This window comes from Myotis myotis, unplaced genomic scaffold (genome assembly GCF_014108235.1).
Source record: "Myotis myotis isolate mMyoMyo1 unplaced genomic scaffold, mMyoMyo1.p scaffold_m19_p_14, whole genome shotgun sequence".
Classification (NCBI taxonomy): Eukaryota; Metazoa; Chordata; class Mammalia; order Chiroptera; family Vespertilionidae; genus Myotis; species Myotis myotis.
The window spans coordinates 5,500,283-5,517,212 of NW_023416318.1; the positions used below are offsets into that span (position 1 = coordinate 5,500,283).

Below are 16,930 nucleotides of genomic sequence, written 5' to 3' on the forward strand. Positions count from 1 at the left end.
ATCCAACAAGAATCTCTTTGAACCCAGAACAGAGCCACACAGCACTATGAAGAGAGTGGGTAAGTTTACCAGTGCTATGTGACAATTCCTATGCTCTTTGTATACAGTCTCTCATATCTGATCTTCTTCCACACCTTTAGAGATAGATAATAGAGGGTTCTAAAAGTAGAAAAATAACAAGTCTGCCCTTAGGGAGTTTCCTTTTATCTGTAAGGACAGAATTAGCAACATCTGGAAAATTCTATAAAGCAAGTTAATTAAATGTCAAGATATATCAGAGACAGAATGTATTACAGAATTAAAGTGGTCCAATTATTTGTGGCTGGGTTGTGGAGGTGAGACTTTCTAACACCAAGCAGAAGAACTGTAGTTGTCCAGCTATCCTCATAAATTCTGGAGATCTGACCAAAAAGAAAAGAAAAAAAAAAAAAAAAACCATAAAGGAAGAAACAAAAATCAGGTTCTTGCACCAGCATTTGGCTACAATGCTTGAAGTCCAAACCTTGGAATTACTCCTTGGCATGGTGAGAAGCCAATTTAAGGTCAAATGTACCCGTGGACTGCAGTTAAATAAATGCTTCCAAGGTTGTCCTGGCACATTAGTTTGGTGTTAATAGGTTTTCCAAATAAGTGGGTGAAACCATGAAAAACAACATTTCTTGTGACTGAGCTAAACAGAACACTGTGAGTCTCAAAGAACAGAGCAGAGTCTGTGCATTTCACACATATATTTAAACATGCGGACCTCCACAGAACATCTTAACACCACATTACACTATTTTTGTTTAATATGGCTGGCATGACACTAACTAAGATGCAGGAATGAAATGTGCATGAACTCCCAGAAGAAACACTGAAGATCCCAAAGGCCAACCATCTTAAGTGGGAACTGCCTAACTGCCTATGAAGGAAGGAGTGAGGAAAGGAGAACGGGAAGGCAGGGTGGTTCTCCCTACGTGCCCCAGCCAAGTGAAGGAGAGCTATTGAGGGTGAAACACATGCAACCTTTCAGGAGGGCAATATGGCATTCTGTATTAAAAGTCCCATCCTGCCCAGTCGGTATGGCTCAATGGTTGAGCATGGACCTATGAACCAGAAGGTCATGGTTGATCTCTGGTCAGGGCACATGACCAGGTTGCGGGCTCCACCCTCAATAGGTGGTGTGCAGGAGGCAGCCAATTAATGATTCTTTCATCATTGATGTTTCTATCTCTCTCTCCCTCTCCCTTTCCTCTATGAAATCAATAATATATATAATACACACACACAGACACACACACACACACAGATAGTAACACAATTCCCCTTCTGGAATTAAAATTTAAGAACACATTTGCCAAAACGCAAAGGTATATGTCCTGGTCCAACCAGACTGGTGTAAGAAACTACTATATACCAGTGGTTAAATAATAAACATTTATTTATCACAGATTTGAAGGCTGGGAAGTCTAAAATAAAAGCACCTGCAGCTTTCGTGTCTGCTGAGGACCTGCTTCCTATCATAGATAGCCTTCTTTTCACTGTGTCCTCACATGGCAGAAGGAGCAAGAGAGCTTTCTGGGGTCTCTTTTATAAGGACATTAAAACCATTCTTGAGGGCTCCACGCTCATGATCTAATAACCTCCCATAGGCTCCACCTCCAAATACCATCGCATTGGGGATTAAGTTTCAACATATGAATTTGGGGGAAGGGGGCACAAATGCTCAGTCTAAAGCAGCATATGTATCAGGATGTTCATCATAGCCATTTTATAATAGACTAGAGGCCTGGTGCACAAATTCGTGCACGCATGGGGTCCCTTGGCCTGGCCAGTGACGGGGGCGGGTTGGGACCATGGGAGGTTGGCTTCCCCAATTAGAGCCATCAGGCCTGCCAGATGAGGGTGGCCCCGGGTGGTTGGCGGTGGGAGCACACTGACCACCAGGGGGCAGCTTCCGCATTGAACATTTGCCCCCTGGTGGTCAGTGTGCATCATAGCAACCAGTCAACCAGTCATTTGGTCACTTAGGCTTTTATATATAAAGATGAAAAACAGAAACAACCTAATTGGTTAATAAGAGAGGATGAATAAAGTACATAAAATAGAATGGTTTGCAGCCATGGAAGGTGATCCTATCAACTTGCATTCTTGATATGGGAGAATATCAAGAGTGAAAAACACAGTTACAAAGAAATATGTATAACATCAGATTTTTAGAAAAATATATGTGAAATAGACAAATTCTAAACTATTTTTTCTCTGGGGGGTGAGTTTTAGGAGACATAGTCTGCATTTAAATTTTTTTTCATTTTTCTATTAAAAAAAGGAAAACTTGAATGTCCATGAGAAATAGATACAAACTGGCAGTGATAAGAAAACCGAGGAGTAACATGAGCCGGAAGATGCACACACAAGAGCTCTACACTTCCTGCTGTACCGGTGAGAAAACCAATTTATTAAGAGCTCTACTAAGTGCTCAGTAGTGTGACAGATACAGACTTCCCATTCTATGTTTGAAATCTAATAGGAGAGAGAACAAGGTTCAAAAGGTGTGGAGGTTTTGTCCAAATTCTACCACCAATTGTGAACAACCATTCAATGTTTCTGGCCCTTCAATTTCTCAATTATAAAACCAGGGAATCAGTGATACCCAGGTAATCCTTTTCAGGTTAGAATGTGTGAATACTTCAAGAGAATGCTTCCCAGAGTTCAAGTTTAACCTGAGGTCATGGTAAAAGATGATTTTAGGCAGTGGGTCCAAGATTCTGTGTTTCTAACATGTTCCAGGGCTGCTAGGCATAGGCTTACACTTTTGAGTCACAAGACACTAATACACCTGATCTCATTGAATTCCCCCAGGATCCCTTTAAGACAGCTATCCTTGGCCCTTTTTCACTGGTAATAGAGTCACTTCTATAAGATCAAACTGATAGAAAATGGCAAAGCAGGAATCCAACTTGAGACCTTTTTACTTCTAGTCTCCAAGATGTTTACTGTCCATGGAGTCCTGAAACACCGTAAGTAGAAATGACTATCCCACTCACAGAAAGTGGACAAGACCAGGAACATGACCGGTAAAGGTAAGCTGCTAATGGAGCTGAGAAAACTGAGAGATCGCTTTATGTGAGGATCGGTTAAGAAGTCACAGAGGTTATTCGACCTCAACCTTGAGGGCTAGCTGGGATGATGGGTAGCGATGATGGAGAGAGTACAGATAGCAGTAGGTATAAGACATGATCAGAGCACAAGGCTGTGCAGAGGGAACTTGTAGAGAGACGCCCAGGGGAGCAGGAGAGGCCCCATGAACTAACCCAGGTTTTTATCACAAGGATCAAAGATAACTCTAAGGTGTTGATCCTTACCGACTAGACTAGAAGAATATATGAAACTAAAATTTTAGTACACCATTGGAAGCCCTTAACCAACTTCCTTCTTCTCCCCAACACAGAGATTTCATTTGTTCCTATCTTCTCCTCTTCCCACCCAGTACAAGGAAATTAATCTATACATCATAATAGAACCCATTCCAGTTCCCATACTTGTATGTATCCCTTCACAATGTCCATCCCCACCCTGTCACTTGCACCTGCATCTTGAGTCCTTAAAACTGTCTGCTAAATTTTACTTACTTGAAGGAAGAAGCCCTTTAACACTGATCCCATCTCACTGGTCTGTCAGCTTCTCTCATTTGTATGTTCTAGAGACATTGACTCTCAAGCAGTGAGCAATACATAAATCAGAGTTATCAGCAAAGGCCCTCCGGGTCTAATTCACTTTCTTACAGTTCCTGGAGGAAAGCACTGAGTCTTTGAATTTCTTTGGTTCATTCCCATTACTCACATCAGGCATTGCACGTGATAGGTGCTTCCTCAGTGCTATCCACATTAATAACTCATTTTAAGAGGAGGATTGAGTTTAATAAGAATGATGAACATTCCTTTTGAATATGTTTCTCCTAAGCAGATCTCCTGAGAGAAGCCTTGGGGCCCTCACCCATCCGCCCCACACACATCTTCAGAGGCACTCTAGAAATGTCAACTGTATGCTATGTGCTCACAGAAACAACGGAATTCATGATCTCTTTTATTTATTATTTATTTATTTATTTATTCATTTTAAGAAATATATTTTTCTTGATTTCAGCGAGGAAAGGAAGAGATAGAAACATCAATGATGAGCATCATTAATTGGCTGCCTCCTGCATGCCCCCTACTGGAGATTGAGCATTGAACCCAGGCATGTGCCCTGACTGGAAGTCGAACTGTGACGCCTGGTTCATAGGTTAATGCTCAACCACGAAGCCACCCAAGCAGGGACATTCTCTCCTTTTAAATTATGACTCCCACCCACCTCCCCTTCCTCTAAACCAGTGGTTCTCAACCTTCTGGCTCTTTAAATACAGTTCCTCATGTTGTGACCCGACCATAAAATTATTTTTGTTGCTACTTCCTAACTGTAATGTTGCTACTGTTATGAATCGTAATGTAAATATCTGATATGCAGGATGGTCTTAGGTGACCCCTGTGAAAGGGTCCTTCGACCGCCAAAGGGGTCGCGACCCACAGGTTGAGAACCGCTGCTCTAAGTGTTTCCTTTTAAAGAAAAGCCATGATTCGCTTCCACTAAAAATTAAAGATAGCAGCATAGAGATCATGGTCCACACTGGTGCAAGCAAACACAGAACATTAGAATCACCACTTGATTGCTCTTGCCTTGAACACTTTCCAAGACAAGAAATGGAAAGCCCATCTCTGGAATGCATGCTCATTTCAGACTTTTTTCCCTTGCACCGCTTGGTTCATAAACTATTTTGATTAAAGTGAACCACTTGGAGGTGGCTTACAATCGAGATAAAATGGGAGAGGTAAGACATATCCAAAAGGGATTGTATGTGACCACGCCCTCCCCACCTCCCCTACCCCAACATCAAGTACCAAGGAAAAGCAGGCGGGTTTATTACACAAAGGTGAATGTCTGAGTTTTAGAAGAGGAGGAATAAATCACTACCCCTTCCCCCAAGCGATGAGTCTGTCCTCTCCAGCTGCACTAGCTTGCTCTTCTACTTCCTTTTAATTCCAAGATCCTGTTTCAGCAATCACTTCACACTTCGTGTACTCCAGAGTCCTTTTCTATTTGCTAAATCCACATTTTCAAGATTCTTATTCTTTCTTACCCCAGTCCCCAGTCATATGTTGGCCTAATGGCTTGGGGTGGTTTTCTTAAAGTCCAACTACTAAGGTGGTTCGCAAGACTAGCTCAAGCTCCTTCCCCACACAAACATGAAAAATAGAAAAGGTAAGTCAGTCTCAAAGCTTATGCATCTCTCATCAGCCTCTAACACTGAAGGAAAGACATTTGCAGACAGAAACCTACAGTTAGTTCAAGAGAGGAGCCTGATTAATAACACACAACAAGTACATTGTAACCTGAATCAGATTCTCACACGTTAAAAAAAAAAAATGTAAGATCAAACATGAGGTAGGGCGGGGGGATAAAATGGACACATATGTAATACCCTTTGTAATACTTTAAGCAATAAAAAAAAAAAAAAAAAAAAAAAAAAGATCAAACATGAGGAAAACGAGAACTTCAGTTGAGTTCTTTTCTTTTTTAAAAAAAACTTTTTTGTGTGTTGGACCCTAAAAAGCATGAAATTAAAACTCGTGAAAAACAGCCATATCAGCTTGCTGTGGTGACTCAAAAGCTGTCGTTTCTCGACTCAACTTCGCTGAAACACTTGATTCATGTTGTTCTTATTTAACCTAATTTGCATTGATTTAATCAGTGCTGGTATGCTTTAAATACATAATAAACTGGGATTCTGCAACTTAGATGACTTAGAATAGCTAAATTTCAATAAAGCTCATTTCAATCTGTTAATGTATACAGTTCTGCCAAGGGATTTAAAACCGCAGGAAAGATGCAAACTTGCCATATTAGAGGTGGGAAAGGTTTAAAGATCCCATCCAGATGAAATGATCTGCAGGACACTAATGTGAAAAGCAATCTATATATCTTAATTAGAGCCTAAACACATCCTCTATGTTTTGAGTAGCATACTTAGAAGAAAACTCAGATATAAATGCAGTCAATTTCATTTTATCCTCTTTCTTTCTTGCCAACACTCAACTCTTTTCTGCCTCTCTGTACCAGATCTACAAATCAAGTGGCATCCAAGTGGGACCTGTTCTTGCCCATTTGGCAGGAGCCATCACCACGTTGCCAAGCTGCCTGCATTGGGAGGCTATTCTTCCTAGCAGCCATGGGGATTGGGTGGCTTGCACTCACAGCGCTGGCTGAATGGTTGGCCAGTGTTTACCCCTGCCTGCCCTCCTCCCCAGCCCTTTAGAGTTTATGGCTCAATCAGCCAGCCTGCTGTCAGGAATAATTGTCTTGGCAAGAGATGGAAACACTTGACGGTGGAACTGTTTTTCTGTTAAAGTGTTCTGCAGCAACATGGAGGTGCCAGGACAAAACCTGCCGGTGCCCAGTCCAGAGTTAGAGAGGAGGCGAGCCTGATGGAGATGGCAACCACCAAAAATGGCCAAGAAAGAAGACCACTTTGGTTTGGGACAAGCCCAAACCCATCTATGCCAGTAACGACTGCGCAAGCTCGGAGGATTGCCCGATGACTCTGTGCCTCAGTTTCTTCATGTGCAAAATTAAGGGTTTGGTTTTCTGATGTTTCTTCTGGTTCCTAAGACAACATAGGGCTCCTAGGGCATTTCAAGTTTGTTTTCCTTTCAATGAAAGGATATATCTCAGAGGTGAATGACCAGGGCTGGGCTCGAAATAAAAAATGGAATGATGCATGTCCCTGTTCATAGGGCTTTTCCTGAAAAGTGCTACTGGTCTTGGGAGACTGTGGTTCCACTGGTTAGTATTTCAGCTTGAATGCTAAGACCATCCCAGTTACTTGCCCAAAGTTGAAACCACCTGGGAGCTTTGGTAATCCAGTTCATTCTTATGAAAGTCAGCATCTGTACAGAAAAGGCCCACTATTTTCAGTTCCTGAGAGGCACAAATGATGGAGATTCGAAGAGAGGGGTTGGAGATTCACGTTTGAGTCTCGCTGTCACCTCCTTGGACATCCCTGTCAAGAAGGTAGGTTTACCCTAGCTGGTTTGGCTCAGCAGAAAGAGCATGGGCCCATGGACTGAAGGGTCAAAGACACATAGGGTTTCAGGCTAGATCCCCTCTCTCATATCAATTGTTCTCTCTTTCTGTCTCTCCTTCAAAAATAAAATAAAATAAAATAAAATTACAAAATAGAAGAAGGTAGCATGCCCATACTCAACTTCCAGCAGTTTCTCTGCACCTTTGAGGATTGTTGTGTTTGTTTTTTAAAGGTGGCCAACAGGTCCCTCCCAATGGCAATGCAGACCCTCCTACCCCAGCTACTTGGTAAAAGAGAGAGAGTTCATTGTAAGACCCCTATCTATGCATGACTGTGAACGGAAATCATCAGGCAAAGACCTCTTCCAACTTAGGAGACACAATTTAGTAACAGTCTTAAAGTTCAATTAGGGATGTGTGCATGGAGGGAGGAGGCACCATTATGGTTACTTTAAACCACCCCTTCTCGGCTCCTTCTCTAGCGCGTTCTCCTGGAGCGGGGTGCACCACCAGCAGCCTCCGGGGCCACAGCAGAATCCTTCTCTAATCCACCGCAGACCCCGGAGATCCATGGAGACTGGGGAAGCCCAGCGGGATCTCAGGCAAGACTCCCTGTAAATAGACCTACATTTCTGCCGCTCTGGGTCTCCAACCACCGGGACCTGGAAGGCTTCCCAAACCCGCGGGAAGCATCCTCGCATCCCCCCACCCGCCACCTAGAAGCCTGGCTGACTGCACAACTCCGGAGCCCACGCGGGGGTGGGGGGGGGGAGAGGGAGTGTGTGTGGGGGAATCTTAGCCAAGCCCCCGCAGTCATTGCTTTCCTCTCTCTTCTCTCAAGTTGCTTTTCTAAAGCAAAGAACCAAATGTTGATTTCTCTACAGATCCCTACGTATCCCTTACACGTCGGCAGCTTTAAAGTGGGAGAGGGACTATCCCAAAAAGGGAAAGGGGGGGGGGGAGAGAACAGAATAATTCAGTTTCCCACTTGGAAATATCTTACTGTGGACCATGCAAGCCCATACCTCCATCCACCCCCCTCCCCTTTTTGGTGAAATATGGGCAAATGCGGTGAAAGTGTTTTCCATTTCATCCAAGAACCTATCTTACTTTCGTGATTCGGTGAAATGTTGGTTTTATGCCCACCCCTTTTCAATCTGCCCATGTCTGAGGTGCTCCGGGAAGACGCACAATCGTGAGCAGCTTACGACACTCAGTGAGCAGTAGGTGCCTGTGCAAGCTCGCGCCGCACACCGCCTGGCGGAGGCGAGGAGCCTGGGCGCCGCTCCCCGCTCCCCGCGCCCCGCGCCCCGCGCCCCGCGCCCCGCGCCCCGCGCCTCCCCGCCGCCCGCGCCTCCCCGCCGCCCGCCGCCCGCAAAGCATGAGCGAGCCCGCTCTCCGCAGCCGCCCGGGGCGCGAATGGCAGGCTGTCTCCACGGACTACGAGGTGGCGCCGGTCAGTGGTCCTTTCCAATGACGGACATTAACCAGACTGTCAGATCCTGGGGAGTCGCGAGCCCCGAGTTTGGAGTGCTTTCCCCCCGCCGCGTCACAGCCCGAACTGCAGAGGGAAAGGACGGCGGTGGGAAGGCGAAGCCCGGCCCCGGCACGTAGTTGGGAAACTTGCGGGTCCTAGAAGTCGCCTCCCCGCCTCGCCAGCCGCCCTTGCGGCCCCGAGCCGAGCCGAGCAGCAAAGTGAGACATTGTGCGCCTGCCAGATCCGCTGGCCGCGGAGCGGGGCTGCCTCGGATACACAGAGGGGTCTTCTCTCGCCCTGCATATAATTAGCCTGCATACAAAGGGAGCAGCTGAATGGAGGTTGTCACTCTCTGGAAAAGGGTGGGTAAGACACTTTTTAATTAAATTCTTTCCCGAAGATTTTTTTTTTCCCTCCCTTTTCTTTGCTGCAGCATCTAACATGGACCACATCACCATCCCTTTGATCTTTCCGTGGCTGTGAACTTTGTATGCTGCCCAGCTTTCTGCATGCTTAGAGGTGAACGTGCGGCTCTGGGGAGGGGGGGTCCTTCTTTATTTCAATATATTTATTTGATTTTTTTTTTTTTGCCCTTTTCTCCCCCTCCCCCCCGCTCCCTCTCCCTCGGAATAAAATATGATGTAGATTTCTGACCGAGCGCTTCCAATGGACATTCTCCAGCCTCTGTGGAAAGATTCTCGCTAATGGATTTCCTGCTGCTCGGTCTCTGTCTACACTGGCTGCTGAGGAGGCCCTCGGGGGTGGTCTGGTGTCTGCTGGGGGCCTGCTTTCAGATGCTGCCCGCCGCCCCCAGCGGGTGCCCGCAGCTGTGCCGGTGCGAGGGGCGGCTGCTGTACTGCGAGGCGCTCAACCTCACCGAGGCGCCCCACAACCTCTCCGGCCTGCTGGGCTTGTCCCTGCGCTACAACAGCCTCTCGGAGCTGCGCGCCGGCCAGTTCACGGGGTTAATGCAGCTCACGTGGCTCTATCTGGATCACAATCACATCTGCTCGGTGCAAGGGGACGCCTTTCAGAAGCTGCGCCGAGTGAAGGAACTCACGCTGAGTTCCAACCAGATCACCCAACTGGCCAACACCACCTTCCGGCCCATGCCCAACCTGCGCAGCGTGGACCTCTCCTACAACAAGCTGCAGGCGCTGGCGCCCGACCTCTTCCACGGGCTGCGGAAGCTCACCACGCTGCACATGCGGTCCAACGCCCTCCAGTTCGTGCCGGTGCGCATCTTCCAGGACTGCCGCAGCCTCAAGTTTCTGGACATCGGATACAATCAGCTCAAGAGCCTGGCGCGCAACTCCTTCGCCGGCTTGTTCAAGCTCACCGAGCTGCACCTGGAGCACAACGACTTGGTCAAGGTGAACTTCGCCCACTTCCCGCGCCTCCTGTCCCTGCATTCCCTGTGCCTGCGGAGGAACAAGGTGGCCATCGTGGTCAGCTCGCTGGACTGGGTTTGGAACCTGGAGAAGATGGACCTGTCTGGGAACGAGATCGAGTACATGGAGCCCCATGTGTTTGAGACGGTGCCGCACCTGCAGTCCCTGCAGCTGGACTCCAACCGCCTCACCTACGTCGAGCCCCGCATCCTCAACTCCTGGAAGTCACTGACGAGCATCACCCTGGCCGGGAACCTCTGGGACTGCGGGCGCAACGTGTGCGCCCTGGCCTCGTGGCTCAACAACTTCCAGGGGCGCTACGATGGCAACTTGCAGTGCGCCAGCCCCGAGTACGCGCAGGGCGAGGACGTCCTGGACGCCGTGTACGCCTTCCATCTGTGCGACGACGGCGCCGAGCCCACCAGCGACCACCTGCTCTCGGCCTTCACCAACCGCAGCGACCTGGGCGCCCCTGCTGGCTCGGCCACCACGCTCACTGACGGCGAGGAGGGGCAGCCCGACGGCACGCAGGAGCCGGCCACGGTGGCTCTCCCTGGTGGCGAACACGCGGAGAACGCCGTGCAGATCCACAAGGTGGTCACCGGCACCATGGCCCTCATTTTCTCCTTCCTTATCGTGGTCCTGGTGCTCTACGTCTCCTGGAAGTGTTTCCCTGCGAGCCTCAGGCAGCTCAGACAGTGCTTTGTCACGCAGCGCAGGAAGCAAAAGCAGAAACAGACCATGCATCAGATGGCTGCCATGTCTGCCCAGGAATACTACGTTGATTACAAACCCAACCACATCGAGGGGGCCCTGGTGATCATCAATGAGTATGGCTCCTGTACCTGCCACCAGCAGCCCGCGAGGGAATGCGAGGTGTGATTGCCACCCTGGTTCTCAACCTGTGCGCTACCAAATAGGCCTGGGCGGCCGAGCTGGGGTCTCCTTGTGTAAGCTCTGATCCGCTCCTGGACTGAAACTGTAAGGGGATCGCTCCCAGAGACTTGACATTTTAGCTTTATTGTGTCTTAAAAAAACAAAAATGAAATAAAACACAACAAAAAAAAACCCCACCCCACAACCTTCAGGACAGTCTATCTTAAATTTCATATGAGAACTCCTTCCTCCCTTTGAAGATCTGTCCATATTCAGGAATCTGAGAGTGTAAAAAGGTACCAATCATTGATTTTTTTTTTGGTAAATGTTTAAAAAATAAAATAGCATTTACAGTTTTTACAGACTGGAGTAACCTAAATGAATTGTTACCTGTGTTAAAAGAGAAGCAACAGTTACAACTTCCTTCTCTGGGGGGAGGGGAGGGAGACAGGGGGAGGGGGATGGCTAGGGGCCAGAGGGAAGATCCATACATTCAGAAGCAAAGTGGTCAGACTCAATTTGCAATATGAAGAAAGACAAACAGAGCTTATCAAGTTGCTTTTCTCCACATGACTAAGGACTTAAAAAAAAAGCCATACCCTTTATATTATTTTTAGGGTGGGCAATGCAATCCAGCCACTTTAAAGCCAGAGAAAGGTGACTGAGGGCTGCGCATCACTGCTCAGCCTTTAAGGCAGAGATCACTGCAAATGGCTTTTAGAAGGCAGTGTCAGCCAGTTTGTCCTGTTAACGAGAAACCTTTTTATTTTTTGCACTTAATATAACCATCTTCCAAATCAATTCAAAATCTCAGCCCCGAACGCCACTGGTTTCTATTTCTCCAATGCCTTTGAGTCACCAGACATAGTAGCATTTGTGCCCTTTCCCTTACTCTTTTCTCTGAGAGACCCAGGCTCTCCGCTCTTGCCCTCTGTGGTCTGACTGAGGGGAATGAGACAATTCAAATGTCTGCTGATGCGAGCTGTGCTTTCTGGAGCACATTGCTAAGATTGCAGCAGGCATAGGCTCTCAGCGGGGACAGCACCCTCCTAGTTAGTGGGGAAGAGTCAGAAAAATCCTGCCTCAGGATGAGCAATGCTTGGCCACAGGAGAGGTCAGGGGCAGACAGGATGCAGAAGTGATGTGTGTGGGGTGGGGTGGGGTGGGGTGGGAGTCGGGGGAAGGTCACCATTGGAATCCTTTACTGAGATGGGGTTCATTTGTTAATCCAGGACAGAAGCTCCCTCTCCTCAGATAGCCTTTCTGTGTAATGCTCGCTTTCCCTGTGTTGTTTCACTTTTTTCCTTGTCGGGACCAATGATGGCCCCTTCCCACCCTTCTTAGGTTTCCAGGACCAACGTTGAGATGTAGGTTGTATATTGAAGGGTATCACTTGGTGGGGGTGTGGGGAAGGAGGCGGAGGAGGAGTGCGTGTGTTGGATGGGAGGGGTCTTTCACTCGCTAACAATTTAAGCCAATGTATGATTGAAATAAACGGTCATGGGTGGCAGATGGCGAACACGGAACCGATGTTGTCCATGGCCAGAAGTCTTTCTCAAACTCAGGTGGCTCCCTCCTCTGAAGGAGCCTGCAGACTAGCAGTTTTCTGTTTCCCTTCTCTCTTTTTTTTTTTTTTAAGAGATAAGTCCACACAGCAGGAAGAGGGTTGGAAAGACCTACCCCACCATTTCCCAAAAATGCAAATGCCACCAGCCCCTACCTACAGAGGCACAATCAGCTGTTTGAAATGCAGAATGGCATCACTCTGAGATTTACTTAAACTGTGGATTGGTAGTAGATTTCTGTTCTGCCTGCAGAGAAACCCATATGCTTAACAATACTGCTTCTAAGAGGCCCTTTCAAGAGAAATCATCTACAAATTTCTCTGCAAATGTTAAGCCTTGGGGGACAGCCGCCCCCCTCCCCCACTCCATACATAGACCAGCTTAGGAAACTTCATCTTGCTTTGTTTGTAATTAAAACATGGCATTATGTCACACCATTTAGACGCGGTGTCCTAGAAGAGAGGTGTCTTGTTTGAGAACTTTGAGGAGGGGGTCTGGCTTTGGGCTAAGCACAATCATTTGGGGCTGCTGTTTTAAAGAGCATGTAAGGGGGGGTGGGGGGTGGAGGAGGGAGCGGGGGTAGCAGGGACAAGGATTTCTTGGGGATGTGTCTCCCATCTTAAACTCCACTAATGAGGCCTCTCCAGAAGAAGACATACATTTTTTTGGAGAGAAAAAAAAAAAATCCCCAAATTCTGGCAATTGAAAGAAATCTAGGATTCCATTGATTTAACCTCCTCATAGGAAAACTACTGGATTTCAGTGCCAAAAGCTGCTCTGATTTGGTGAATTAAGGGCTGTGCTGGTGTGCTTACAGGGAACTCTTCTAGAAGCAAAGCCCTTCTGGCAAACATCGGAACCACAGTTTCCCCTGCCCACTAGAAATGGGGATATTGGAAACTGCAGAGTTTGATTGCCTATCCCCAAGGCTTGCTTTCTTTCTTCTTTTTTCAATGTGGCCCCGAGAAAAGAGAGAAGAAAATCGAGCTTAATTTTCTGCTGCTGCACCCTCCCCCCACCATAGGACTAGTTTACCACATACATAGAAGATCTTAAGTCCATGTAAATATGATGAATGACCACTATAAAGAGAAACCTGCAGCCTGAGACCTGGAGAAGGGCTGATGGCCGAGAACGCTGTGTTCTCACGTGGCCTGTGTGCATCTGTATGTCTGCATTGTGTGTCTTTGTAGGCAGGTCAATACGTTTCCCACGCAAATGGAGGTATTTAGCTCTCATTATTTCATGCCCCCCCCCCCCCCCCCCGTGCCTCCGGGTTCAGAGGATGGCAAGGGGGAAGGAGAAGGTGAGAATAAGGGAAATCCATAGTTTTAACTAAGGCTCTGTGACACTTGAAATCTTTTCTTTCTCAAATTAATTAATCTTTCAGCTTCAAGAAACTTACTCTGACCCCTCGAAGCAAACTACTGAGCATTTAAAAGAGAATCTTATTTTTAAAGGTGTAGCACCTCTTTTTTGGTTCTTCCCACAGAGGGTGCTAATCTCATTATCCTGTGCCATCTGAAAAGGATTGAAGGCCACAGTTCACTTATCTCCTGGGGAATCATGATGAATTAACCCTCCATCTGCAGTACCTTCCCAGCTTATTAAAGTTCAGCCAGAGTGTAGAGGTGTTTCAAATATTTATATAGAAAAAAAGTCTCTTCAAATGACAAATGACACTCTCACCCCAGTCTTAGCCCTGGTGGTGTTTTAGGTTGGGTCAGAGGGAGCAAGTTAAATGTAACCCATCTGGTGGGCCTCACTCAGAGGAAAGACACCCCTGACACGCAGGCTTCAGCCCTGATCCTTGACACCAGCTATCCCACTCCCATACCAGGCCCCTAGGACTAAAAAGTTGCCATCACAAAGAAAAGGTTATTCCAGGAATCAGAAATTGCTTTAATCCATTTTTTAGATTCTCCCAAGCTCCTCCAGGTGTGACTTACCTTGCCTCCCCGCCTGCAGGAAGGCTGACATTTGGGATGACTTAGCATCTACAACATATTTGTGCAGATGTGTAAGTGATCAGAGGGGCAAACACCACTTGCTAGTCCTCTCAAGTTTCCTGAGCAACTGCACACAGATCACTGGAGGGCTCCAGGGCCGCCTGTGTTCCGGGGTTATATGAATCGATTGCCAGCAAGTTGGGTGCCCATTCTGTCTGCCACATGGAAGAGGGCACTGGTGGATCACCCATCTTGGCAAAACGAAAGGCATGCCCCTCTCACGGAGAACTTTTACTGAAAGACCAGGCTTTCTATCTGCTCTGAACAATGGGTCTCCAATGAGTTGGGGTAGTCAAAATAAGCCCACTTTCCACCTCTGGACAGGTGGTTATGCTGGCTGACTTAGGTTTGCCATTGGATGAAATGTCAAATAGCATGAATATGACTATTAAACAGGCTCCTGAAATATATTTTGACAGAAGTTGAGGTATACACACACACATACACACACGCAGATGTGCATGCCATGACTTAAATATAACCACACACTCGTGCATATATATTGCTATATGTACATATATATCCACATATATAACCACACAAATGGTCACATTATATAACAACCCTGCAGCATTAATTAATCCCCTACTTTGTTCTTCTAGGCTTAAACTTGTACTCAGGAAGGGACCTGATAAGTTAGTCACAATTAAGGTATAAAAGACTGAGTGGGCTGATCGCATTTTCAGGCATTAGTTAATGAGTTGGCAGGAGCTTTGCAGGCTGGGAGATCTGGGCTCTCCTGCCACCGGGGAGTAAGAGCTCCCTAGTGGTAAGAGTGAGCAGATGGCAACGCATTCTTTTAAGAGTATGCTCCTAACTAATGAGTTCCACCTCAGGGTTAGGTAATATATATTTTATGTTAAAAAAAAATGCTCTACTCTGATTTTTTTCCAGGGATCCGGAAGGCAATGTTCTTACTCCTCACTGGGCACCATCTTCTAGCCTTCCTCAATTGGACACAATTTTGAAATGTCTTTGGTTTTCTGCTCAAACCCAAGGGCCTGGCTACTACATCCTTAAGGTTCAGTTGGAGATATAAATGAGATGGAGGACATGAATTCATTGAGTGGTGACTTGGTATGGGAGCCTTATGTAGATTTCAAAATGTGAGAGAGTTCCAGGAACCTTATCTTTACACGAGGAACTGGGGTTTAGAGAGGTTAAATACTTTGTGCAGAGTCACCCAGCTAGTAATTGGTGGTCCTGATATTCAGTTTGGTACCCTTTTCACTGCACCCCGTGTCCTCTTTCCTTGAATGGTTGCTCCTTTTTCTCCTTCACCAGCAAAAAGCCTCAGACGAGCCTGGCCACAGGGAACAGGCTCACCATATTCATGTTGGATGACATGGGTGCCGTGTTCAAATCCTGCAATTCTCATGCCTTTGTTTGCTTTGGCTTATGGTAATTGGGCAATATGGACCACTGGCAAGAGAGAATACCTCTCACAGGCTTCCAGAAGCAGAAATATCCAGGTAATTACCCATACCAACCTCTAACCAGAGGATTTTTGACTCAGAGAGTACAAGGTATAGGCAACTATTACTGTTGGGGATTTACTTACATTTCTTTCTTGGTCATTAAATGTGCTAAGTTTCTATGACAACGTGGTTTTCAACCAGGGGCAAATTTGCCACCCAAGTAACAATCGGTGATATCTGGGAACATTTTGATTTTTGTACATGGGGGGTGGGGGTGAAGCTACTGGCCTCCAGTGGGTGGAGGTCAGGGGTCCCTCTAAACATCCTACAATGCAAAGGGAAGCCCCCATAACAAGGAATCATTGGCCTAAGTATCACGAGTGAGAAACTCTACCACACAGTCTAAAGCATGAGGCTGTCTGAACCACTGTGCTGGGCTCCGGCCTTTCCGACCAGTTAGGTTTTGGTTCACTTGGATCGATTCTCTTTTCATCCTCCTCCTCCTTGCCACGGAACTGGACGTCTAAGTTAAAAATCCCCAGGTTGGCGGCTAATGAGCAAGAGGACCTGAAGGTAGCACATGCTTCTCAAAGAACATGTGGCAGAACTTAAAGTAAGTGGGACGATCCTCGTCAGAACCCTCCCTTGTCCCACGTAAAAAGAAAAAAAAAGCAATCAGTATCTCATTTAGGTACAGGAAAAAATATCAAGTTAACAGTGGATATTTAATTAAGAAGGAAAATGAGACACTTGACATTTCTCTCAGGAGGTGGGCCACCTTCCTGGGTTTTCTCCTTCTCCCACCAAGGCTGGGCTTCCATTTAAAAAATTAACGTAGTTAGTCTAGTGCAGCGGTTATCAACCTGTGGGTCGAACGACCCTTTCACAGGGGTCACCTAAGACCATCAGAAAACACATATATAATTACATATTGTTTTTGTGATTAATCACTATGCTTTAATTATGTTTAATTTGTAACAATGAAATTGGGGGTCACCACAACATGAGGAACTGTATTAAAGGGTTGCGGCATTAGGAAGGTTGAGAACCACTGGTCTAGTGAGTAGGTAGACATATTAATCAGGGAAATGATCTC

At 46.7% G+C, this 16,930-nt stretch overlaps 2 protein-coding genes across 6 annotated transcripts in view; one reads left to right on the forward strand and one right to left on the reverse strand.

The window, feature by feature from the left end:
• CTNNA2 (catenin alpha 2) overlaps positions 1-16,930 on the reverse strand; it is a 1,123,259-nt gene that overhangs the window by 350,463 nt on the left and 755,866 nt on the right. The window lies entirely within an intron of this gene.
• Positions 8,454-11,236, forward strand: LRRTM1 (leucine rich repeat transmembrane neuronal 1). Of its 4 annotated transcripts, XM_036333992.1 has the most exons (3): positions 8,454-8,793; positions 9,009-9,094; positions 9,221-11,236. In XM_036333992.1, the coding sequence occupies exon 3, from the start codon at positions 9,280-9,282 to the stop codon at positions 10,846-10,848; it is 1,569 nt and encodes a 522-aa protein (XP_036189885.1). In that variant the 5' UTR covers positions 8,454-8,793; positions 9,009-9,094; positions 9,221-9,279; the 3' UTR covers positions 10,849-11,236. The 4 variants fall into 4 exon arrangements, with proteins under 4 accessions (XP_036189885.1, XP_036189883.1, XP_036189884.1 ...); XM_036333990.1 differs by having other exon boundaries at positions 8,454-9,094; XM_036333991.1 differs by lacking the exon at positions 9,009-9,094 and having other exon boundaries at positions 8,454-8,941.

What these genes read in the sequence shown, in the direction of transcription:
- LRRTM1 (XM_036333990.1), top strand. Translation starts at nt 9,280, where the DNA reads ATGGATTTCCTGCTGCTCGGTCTCTGTCTACACTGGCTGCTGAGGAGG.